This window comes from Musca domestica, unplaced genomic scaffold (assembly GCF_030504385.1).
Source record: "Musca domestica strain aabys unplaced genomic scaffold, Musca_domestica.polishedcontigs.V.1.1 11, whole genome shotgun sequence".
Classification (NCBI taxonomy): domain Eukaryota; kingdom Metazoa; phylum Arthropoda; class Insecta; order Diptera; family Muscidae; genus Musca; species Musca domestica.
The window spans coordinates 11954727-11966066 of NW_026712133.1; the positions used below are offsets into that span (position 1 = coordinate 11954727).

General features: G+C 39.4%; 1 protein-coding gene across 1 annotated transcript; it reads right to left on the bottom strand.

The window, feature by feature from the left end:
• Positions 1 to 1241: 1241 nt before the first annotated feature.
• On the bottom strand, positions 1242 to 9747 carry LOC131806635 (uncharacterized). The gene is made up of 3 exons (XM_059131112.1): positions 9527 to 9747; positions 9201 to 9326; positions 1242 to 2837 (listed from the first exon to the last, which is right to left on the bottom strand). The coding sequence occupies exon 3, from the start codon at positions 2829 to 2831 to the stop codon at positions 1938 to 1940; it is 894 nt and encodes a 297-aa protein (XP_058987095.1). The 5' UTR covers positions 2832 to 2837; positions 9201 to 9326; positions 9527 to 9747; the 3' UTR covers positions 1242 to 1937.
• Between the last annotated feature and the right edge of the window lie 1593 nt (positions 9748 to 11340).

An 11340-nucleotide genomic window follows, 5' to 3' on the forward strand; every position in this document is an offset into this window, starting at 1 on the left:
TCCTCACCCACAAAAGGTCAAAATTGTCAAAGAAGATAATTTTTCTTATGAAACAAGAAAGAATCATCCAATTTTGTGCACACTTTGAAAATACTAATAATTTGATCTGTGCTAGGTTTACTGCGAAAATGAACAATATTGGTCCAATCCATTAAGTACCTCCCCCACTAGGTGTCAAACTCTGGAATAATTCTCCGATGAGTATCCAATTGTCTTCAAATTTAGCATATCTTAATATTTCTACCATAACAAAATCCGGTATGAAGGTAAAATATATCGGTTCACTCCTTCTGGTACTTCTCCCACAACGGGTCAACATTTTAAATAATCCTCAAGCACATAAATTGCGAAATGAACATCCCATTCCTCTGAAGCTTGGCACATCCCAATATTTCGATCAACTCAAGATCTGGTGAAGATGGAATATATTAGTGAACTCATTCTGGTAACTCCCCAAAACGGGGGGAGTTTTGGAGATTAGTATCTTCACCATCTTTACATCTGTTGTAAAGATGGTATATATCGGTCCACTCCTTCTTGTAACTCCCCCAGCACGGGTCATCATTTTGAATAATCAAGAACCCTTTGCAAATATCACACATCCCAATATTTCTCCTAACGCAAGATCTGATGTGAAGATGAGAGATATCGGCCCAACCCTTTTTGTACCTCCCCCACAAAGGATCATCATTTTCAATACCCATATCTCATAACTTGAGAAACAAGTCAGTGATTCTTTTAAACTTGGTCTATCTAAATATTTCTCAACCATATTGCTCTACTCCTTCGGAACCACCCTCATAGAGGGTCAGCATTTTGAATAATCATAGCTCAAGTCAACGAACATTAGCTGAGAGTATATATCTCTCGGCAAAAGCGATTGTTTCTTTTTAACTTGTTTTGGTTCAAATTTTTAGCATTTCTGTCAAACTTGTATTGAATTCAAAGACTTAAGCTGCAAGTACATAAGAAACTTAAAGTCATGGCTAGGCATATTTTGTAACATTTCATAAAGGGAGTACAGAGCCGCGCTAAAATCCTGCCGTCGTTATCCATTATAACTTGACATTAATATGCCTAGCCTTGACTTCAAGCCTTTTATGTACTTGCACCCTTACTCCTTCTGTTAACTCATTTTAATTTAACTGGTATTTCCCCCACAAGGCTCAAAATGTCGAAAATTTATTGCCAAATTATATCTTTTGCGAAGGTGTAATAAGTCTGGCTCTGTCATTGAAAATACCAGGGATTCGTCGGTTATTTTCCTGTAGGAAATGAAGGCGCTTAGAAACCGAACCAAAGAAATATTGGTGGAAACACAATATTTCTCCCAGATGGATTTCAGGATGTATAGGAAAAAAAAGAATGAAATAAAAACACAAAAGGATTAGAGTGTTGAATTAAACAATACAGGAATATCCTTTATTGAAAGAAAATTTTTAGGTTTGTTGAAACGAATTCTTACCGCTTGTAACAATGGTTGAATTGTAAGTAAGTAAAAGGAGAAAAAGAAAAAGTCCGTGAAAGCACAGACGACATGTTTCGAAAATGAAAGCAGAACGCATACATATACGGATAAGTAAGCGGCAATGTCAAAGTGTTTGTGAGGAAAATCACTGAAAAAGAATCAGGAAAACCTGAGATGCCAGAAGTTAGGATATTTTCCTTTCACCCACGGTATTGACATTAACATCGCCGCCCACCTTGCAGTTACACTGCAATGAAAGAAATGAGGACAAGTTCATGTCGTGTGTACTTTTCCGGATTACAACGTAATCTGAATGGTAGCTGAAAAGGAAAGTTTGTGTTTCGTTCGCAAGAATAAAAATAAATACAAAATAGTGCAAAATTTTCATCGGAATTCATTACTTTACTTCAGAATAGAACAAAATATTTTATGTTATCAACAAATTTTTACTTCAGGACAGAAATATCGGCTAGAACAAATGTGGTCCATAAATTGCCCAGCCAAATATGGTGTTGAGGGCTGTTGGCAGTCCGGGCCTCGTGATCGAACCGTCGAAAACTATCTTTGTATAGATGTCGGCACCAATGATAATGTCGACTGTGGATCGCTCAAAGAAGTTTGAATCTGCCAAACATAAGTTGATAAAATTTTCCTTGACGTCGGCGGGCAGATTTTTAGAAGGCGTTTTGATGTTCATGCGACTATTCACTCTTGGCATGACGTCGATATGCCGCTCGGCATCGAACCTCGAAGTTAAAGTCAAAGGACATAATGACTCTGGGTCCAAAGTGAGCGTGGTCAGCTTTATAGAGTCGGTAAACCGCTTCGATATTCTGCTGATAGTAGATCCAGAATCTAGGAGGCATCTCGCTGTCGATTGTATCTTTCCATCCGATATATATACGACTATTGTGGGAACTAAGACGACAGTGTTTTGGCGCATAAACGAGGAGAGCGTCTGGTGGGAAATGCTTCGGGAAGTCGATGGCGTAACTTCGGGGCAAGAACGGCCTTCGGATTGGGAACGACCTTCGGGTTGGGAGCGATCTTCGGTTTGAGGGCGTCGTTGACGTTGGGTACGTTCAGCCGACGAGTGGAGCAACGTATGGTGCCGCTTGTGGCACTTCTTGCAACCCTGCGATGAGAAGCAACTGCCGTGAGAATGTTCATGTGCAAGACAGTTCCTGCAGTATTTGTATTTCTCGACAGCGCTGACACGACCCGAGATGCTCATTCCGAGAAATTTTCTGCAGAGGCGTAACGGATGGCGACTTTTACATACATGGCAAGAATATGCCGGACGCTGCTTCTCCACGCTGGAACGAATTACTGATCGTGCACGGGATGGCGATCTGTTGGACATTGTGTTCTACTTGGCGTAGAAGGAACGAATGTAGCGAAATGTTACAGATTAAAAATCAGGAACATATTGGATGGAAGAAAGTATTAGTTTTGGGCGGATAATAAGACGAGTTTCGTGACTGGCCGGGTTATAGTTCCCCGTTGGGTAATTATATCCGCGACTCGTACACGTCCGTCTGAACCCAGATATACTTTCGAAATGCGTCCTAGACGCCACGCGTTCGGTGGAAGATTGTCCTCAATGACAGCTACTAAAGAATCGACGGTGACGTTAGGTTCGGAAGTTTGCCATTTATTGCGTTTCTGAAGCTCACGCAAGTATTCGTTTTTCCATCGTGAACAGAAAGTCTGGTGAATGGCCTTCAACTTTTCCCAACGATTGAGAATGGAAGTGGAAGAAGTATCAATTTGAGGGTCGACGGGAACCAGGATAGGAGTCCCAATAAGGAAATGCCCGGGAGTTAAGGCAGCAAAGTCAGAAGGATCTTGCGAAATGGGTGACAATGGCCTGGAATTAAGGCAAGCTTCTATGCGGGACAACAAAGTGGAAAATTCTTCGAATGTAAACTTCATTGAACCTGCGAACTTACGAAAGTGAGCCTTGAAGCTCTTAACTCCGGCTTCCCACAATCCACCCATATGGGGAGCACCCGGAGGTATAAAATGCCAAGTTAGTCCTTGTAGAGCATAATAGGCGGTGACTCCGTCGCGAGAGGCTTGCAGGAAGTTTCGGGCTAAGATCTTCGAAGCCCCTACGAATGTTGTCCCATTGTCGGAATACAAATGCAACGGGCAACCTCTGCGTGAAACAAAGCGATGAAACGCTGAAAGAAACGTGGATGTGGAAAGATCCGAAGTGAGTTCTAAATGGATAGCCTTCGTTGCGAAACAAACGAAAACGCATACGTATCCTTTAGTGATACGACAGGACCGACCATTATATGTTTTTAAATCGAATGGTCCAGCGAAATCTAGACCAGTTCGTGCGAATGGGCGAGAAAGCTCGGTCCTTTCTGGAGGAAGGGCAGCCATTAGTTGCTTTTGACAACGTTTCTTGTAAAGGATGCAAACTTTACACTTGTTAATAGTGACCTTGATGAGATTTTTCACCTTGGGAATCCAATATTGAGACCGAATTACTCGCAGAACTAGCTGGTTACCACCATGAAGAGTAACAGAATGTACGAAAGAAACCAGCAATTTTGAGAAATGGCAATTGGATGGAAGAATGATTGGATGTTTTTCATTATAAGATAGGCCAGCAGAGGATGAAAGGCGGCCACATGAACGAATTATTCCGTCAGCATCTAGGAAAGGATTTAAATTACCGATACAACTGGAAGCAAGAATTTGACGTTTGGCGGATAGTGCGTTGTATTCATTTGGATAGAAAGCCTTTTGGCACAACTGAATCCAACGATTTCTCACTAGATTCAGCTCATTGCTAGTCAAAGGGCCCGATACGTGAACGGAATTAGTACGAAATCCATGATGCGTGCGAGATATGAATCTATAAACCAGAGCGAGGGCACGAAGAGCTTTACTGAAGCATGAAAACCTTTCTAAGACGTCTTGGAAATCAGAAAAATAGGCAAAGTTGACTTGAATGGACCTCTTTTCAAGACTTGTGTCCGAAATTGAAATAGCGGTTGCACACCACGTGCTCGATGTTTCGCGCAGCCAATGAGGTCCCCGCCACCATAAGTCATTACCGACAAGGTCTGACGGGAAAACGCCTCTGCTTGCCAGGTCTGCTGGATTTGTCTCAGAAGAAACATGACGCCATTTGGATGAATCAACAATTTGAGTAATGTTGGAAACTCTATTTGCCACGAATGTTTTCCAGAAGCAAGGTGGTTTAGCCAACCACGAAAGAACAATTGTGGAGTCCGTCCAGCAGTATATGGAATAGGACGGGACATCCAAAGACGGAAGAATGCTATCGATCATCTCAGCTAGGAGGACAGCACCACATAACTCAAGTCTTGGAATGGACAGGGTTTTTAATGGAGCTACTTTTGTCTTGGAATATAGGAGGTGCGTGGAAATAGATGCGCCAGAGGATATACGAATGTACAAGGCCGCTGCATACGCGCTCTCTGACGCGTCACAGAAGCCATGAAATTGAATATTGCTTGTAGGCGTGAAATCTATCCAGCGCGGAATTCGAATTTTATCAATGGACGGAAAATCATTTTGGAATTGCAACCAATCGGAAACAATATCTTGAGACAATAAATCATCCCATCCGATACCAGAGGCCCAAATCTTCTGCATCATAATTTTTGCCAAAACCACACATGGGGATAACCAACCTGCTGGATCGAACAATTTTGCTATATGCGACAGAAGTACACGTTTGGTATATGTGGACGGATTAGAAAATGGTTTGGCAGTGAAAAAGAAAGAATCTGAATGGGCATCCCATCGTATGCCTAACATTTTGGCCGTACTACTTTCTTCGAACTCAAGAAAGTCCTGTCGAAGGAGATGCTCAGGCGGAATATCGGCCAGAATTGTCTTCAAATTGGATGTCCACTTTCGCAAAGAAAATCCGGCGGACTTCAAAGCTGATTGCAACTCCTGAATAGAACGTAGGGCTAAAGTAATAGAATGAGCCCCACCGAGTACATCGTCAACGTACATGAAATTGCGAAGAATGTCGCTAGCTCTAGGAAGTTCTGAACGAACATCCTCAGCTAACTGGTGCAGTACTCGTATCGCCAGATAAGGTGCGGAATTGACCCCAAATGTCACTGTCTGTAATTGAAAGTCTTGAATTTCCTCATCCGGGCTTGAACGATATAAGATCATCTGGAACTTAGCATGATCTGGATGAATTAGTATTTGCCTATACATTTTCTCAATGTCGGCATTGAAAACGAAGCGAAAGAATCTCCACCTCAAAATTAACAAGGTTAGGTCTGATTGCAAAATTGGACCCGTATGTAGAATATCATTGAGACTTAACCCGCTGGAAGTAGGAGAGGAGGCATTAAATACTACCCGGACCTTTGTAGATACGCTCTCAGGTTTGATGACGGCATGGTGAGGTAAATAATAACTAGGACCGGATGAAACGTTAGAATGGGGAATACAGCGCATATGGCCTAGATCACAGTATTCCCGAACGACTCGATCATATTCCTTCTTTAACTCGGGAGTACGCAAGAGTCGAGCTTCGTTCCTATAGAACTGAGCCATAGCACTGGACCTGGAATGTCCTAAACCTTCGCCATTAAAATTAGTCTCCTTAAAAGGCAAACGAACCATGTATTTACCGTCAGTAGTTCTTGTCGTAGTTGATTTGAAAAGATCTTCGCAAAATTTATCGGGTGGGGACAAGAAGTTCTTCCTTGGAAGATTCTCCACCTCCCAAAAGCGTGAAATCTCTTTATGCAAAGAGATTTCGCAAAAATTAGAGATTATGTTGACGACCCTGGACGAATTCTTACCTATGGGGCCCGTCAAGATCCATCCGAAGACTGTCTCTTGGGCCAGAAGGGAGCCGCATATACCTGATCTTGAATTAGAAAGCATTAGGGCTGGCAGCACATCGCTGCCAAAAAGTAGGTCAACTTGTGAGCTCTTGTAGAAGTTAGGGTCAGCCAATGAAATATTTGGAAGATCTTTGAACGAAGCAGTCGGAATAGAATGACTTGGCAGATTCCCCGAAAGTTTAGGAATTACGAAGGCAGTAATTGTTAATTCAAAGTTGTGGTCAAATTGCGAAGAAAGAATGAAAGAGCACTGTTTACGTACGCTGGCAGAATTAGAATCATTCAAACCTGAAATTTGAGCTCTCGTGCGCTTATGAGGCAATTTAAGTTTATTAAACAATGATTCTGAAATAAAAGTTCCCTCGGAACCAGAATCGAAGAGCGCCCGAGCCGAATATGTCACACCATTATGAACAATTTGTACCATCGCCGTACCTAGCAATACCCCCTGAACACTAGCAGAAAAATAATTTTGTACAGTCCCCACTCCGCTACTAGTGGACTGTAATCCGGAATGTGAAAATGGAGCGGAGCTGGGATTGAGGTTTGAATTTGGAGCAGGGCTAGATGTAGATGGTGCTGAGGAGGAAGAAGAATGAACAGAGTTTCTATGCAGAAGAGTATTATGGCGCTTATTGCATGTATAGCAACTATGTTTGCTAGGACAATTTTTCACGGAATGCGTTTTTGAAAAGCAGTTGAGACACAGTCCTTGCCGTTTGATCTCAGAAATGCGCGCATCATAATTCATTTTTAAAAACTTCGGACATTTGCGAATTATGTGAGCCTCGTTTGGACACAACGGACATTTGGGATCAGAGACCTTACTTTGGAACGAACTAAACTTTTTGGAAGCTTTGGACTTTATATCGGACGAACCTTCCTTTTGGCTTGAACCTGAAACACCTTTTCGCATCTCTGAAACAGACTCTAGAGTGCGATATCTATTTGTTAGGAATGTGTCCAATTCCGCCCACCGTGGAATACTGGACTTGTCCGAGAGGGTATGCTCCCAAAGAGTAAGTGTGGAATCAGGTAGACGATTAGAACAGAGATAGACAAAAATGGGATCCCAGCTAGCCACGTCAATATCGTAGGTCTCGAGAACAGAGATGCATGAATTAATGTCTCTTTGGAGGCGTTTTAAACTCTGAGCAGATTCAGAAGGAACGGAAGAAAGGTTGAATAAAACTTTAAGCTGGCCATTTACGAGAATTCGCTTATTTTCGTAGCGATCGCACAGGCTGGACCACGCTTGGCTGAAACCACTATTAGTAAGAGGACTCTTCTGAACTATCTCTTTTGCTTCGCCTTTGGTCTTGTGAACTAAATGAAATAATTTCTCAACTGGACTGAGGCGAGGATTTTTTATGTACACAGCCGTAAACATGTCTCGGAATGTGGGCCATGACATATAATCCCCGGAGAAGACCTCTGTATCACATGGCGGTAAATTGAAAGAATATCCTGCGTTCACCTGCTCAGGATTGGATGTAGGAACTGGACTGGGAGCCACGGGAGACTCCTTTGGAATTGAAGCCGATTGTAGTTCCTCGGATATCTGAGACAACTGGGATATACACTTACAGTAAGTTAGGTACGTCGTCTTATACTTAGCCCGAATTGTCTCTAGTTCAGAAGCTGTGTCTTCATCACCCGACTCTTCGTCTCCATTGCCCTCGGATTCACGATCTCGGATGTATATATCATACTCGGACTTAATTTTGACCCATATGGACTTTATTTCTTCAATGTGGACATTGACAGAATGAATGGAGTTGACTGGAAGGAGATTATCACTAATATCCGAGTCAAATCCTACGATGGTATCGGCAAGACGAATGAATGAGTCGAGAGACATTTTGGAATAAGTTACTTAGAATCAGAAAAGGAAGAAAATTTTTGAAATGAACAATTGCGAATCAAATAGAAAAATCAAAATCGCAAACCCGAATTAAATAAATTGAAACGTTTCTGGAAATATCAAATTTATTATCAAAAAAAAACCAAAAACAAACCTCGAAAAATGTTCAAAAACGATAGAATGAAGCGAAAAACGTAATTTTAGGGTTAAATCCTCTAAATTATTCAACGACTGGTATTCAAAAAAAAAGAGGAAATTGTTTATTAATATTTACTTTCAACAGATATATTTATTTCCAAGAAATATATATATAGAAAAAATATTTATTATGATAAAAAAAAATATATATATACTTGAAATTTAATTATTATTTTTCTAAAAATTAATATATATATTTTCGCAAGAAATATTTAAAAACGAATTATTATTGATGAAGAAAGAAAAATAAAAATATTCAATGAATGGAACCGGTTACTAGTCGGTTCAACGGATACGAAAAACGAATTGGAGACCCCTATATTTAGTTCAATACTAAGAAGTACTAAAGGTCGACTTTCGAATTGGTGAACCCTATGCACATATGGATGAGATGGGATAGGGAGAGCGAAAGAAAACAACAACAATCACTCAATGCAACATCACCAAACACAGCAGCAATGAAAACAATGAGAATACGAAGAAAAATGAATTGTTGTTGTCACTTGATTTTAAAGCACAAAATGATCACAAATACAATTAAGCGCAAACTTTAAATTTGTGTAGCGTTGATCGAAAGAATAATGTAAATAACTCAAATAATGCTCTTAATTCGAAATGAAGTTTTAAGAGGAGTTATTCCTTAAATGAAATTCAAATGCACTGTTCTCTTAAATATTGAATTGTCGCGGACACTCTTCCACCAAAACGCGTATTGAAAAAGAATGATGTTTTGCCGACGGCAAATGCACTTTTTATTTTAGGAAAAATTTGCACTTTTATAATTAAAGGAACGAAAGCACAAACTTACCTCAAGTTTGATGAAAAAGGAAATATAAGTAAAGTTGTTAATCCAAACTGGAACAGAAATTTCGGCTTAAGCTTATCCGGATCGTGAGGACCAAATGAAAATACCAGGGATTCGTCGGTTATTTTCCTGTAGGAAATGAAGGCGCTTAGAAACCGAACCAAAGAAATATTGGTGGAAACACAATATTTCTCCCAGATGGATTTCAGGATGTATAGGAAAAAAAAGAATGAAATAAAAACACAAAAGGATTAGAGTGTTGAATTAAACAATACAGGAATATCCTTTATTGAAAGAAAATTTTTAGGTTTGTTGAAACGAATTCTTACCGCTTGTAACAATGGTTGAATTGTAAGTAAGTAAAAGGAGAAAAAGAAAAAGTCCGTGAAAGCACAGACGACATGTTTCGAAAATGAAAGCAGAACGCATACATATACGGATAAGTAAGCGGCAATGTCAAAGTGTTTGTGAGGAAAATCACTGAAAAAGAATCAGGAAAACCTGAGATGCCAGAAGTTAGGATATTTTCCTTTCACCCACGGTATTGACATTAACAGTCATAAAAGTTCAATGTATTCACAAACAGCATATCCCTTTAAAAACAAAGGCAATATCCAATTTATTTAACCTCACCAATATAACCAACAAACATGAAACAACCTAGAAAATTTCACTTGACGTTCCGATAGATATATACCCTCAGCATATTTCAATTTATGTATTTCCCTATTTGGAGGACGCACTATTGCGATTGTGCCTACTCATCCCATCTTGACTCTAGATCTAATATCAACAGAAATATTGCGATATGTGATCTTTGGAACTGAGAATATTTTAACTGGTGAATAATTCAGCATTTTTTTTTTTTTTTTTTTTTTGACAAACCTGCAAATCCCAATATTTTTATCCGTGTCTAACACGGCTCACTCCATCAAGTAACTTCCCCACAAAGGATCATTTTGATTTTAATAATTATAAATCCTATAAAATGTGAAATAAGAGTTTGGTTATCTTCCAATTTCGATCATCTTAAATTTTTTTTTTGTCAGCCAAGATGTGGTGCGGAAATGGTATTTTTCGGCGGACTCCTTCAGGTAACTGCCCCACAATTTTAATTTTATTTAATGATTAATTTTCTTCAAATTTATTTATCAATATTTTTATCTGTAGTAGATGAAATGTAATATTTCGGTCCACTATGTGTGGTACCTCACGCATATTTCAACATTTTACAAAAATTATTACATATATCATAAAATGAGAAGGAATTGGTCGATATAGTCCAAATTTGGCACTTGTAATATTTTTATCAGACTTAGGTAAGATGCGAAATGGATAATATTGACACCCACTACTTCGGAACTTCCTATATAAAGGGTCAACAGCATGAACAATCATAACGCAAGGCTAAAGGTATACATCTGACTGCAAAATCGACTGATAATTTTTATACCCTCCACCAAAGTATTAGGGTATATTAGATTTGTCATTCCGTTTGTAACACCTAGAAATATAAACTTTAGACCCCACATTCTTGATCAGCATAAAATGTTATGTCTGTCTGTCCGTCCGTCTGTGGAAATAACTCTAGCTTCCCAAGGAAATGAGGTAAATGTATACAATTTTACTCAAATGTATATTATGCCTGCTGGACTTTTGGTATTGAAAATGGGTTAAGTAGATCCCAATATAACGGTACCTCCCGATATTCGGAATTTTGATGATTTTAGCGACACTATTCACCGGAATTGTTTCAAATTTGGTATTTGAAGTTTGTAATGGATACTACAGCCTATGACAGAAAACTGTCCGTGCAGCTCTACGTATTCGTGTAGCCCCCATATAACGGTACCTCCCGATATTCGGTATTTTGATGATTTCAGCAACATTATTCACTGGAATCGTTTCAAATTTCGCATTGGAAGATCTTAAGTGGAACTACAACCTATGGCAAAAAATTTAGCTACGTTATTCATCGTTTTTTTCAAGTTTCGCATTTGAATATTTTAATGACAAAAGTTGCCTATGCAGACCCTAATATAACGGCTACATTCGTTTAACAGAATTTCTAACGGATTTTATTATAATTATTATTATTATTATTATTGTTATTATTTTTTGAAAATTGCCAAATTCGTTCCAT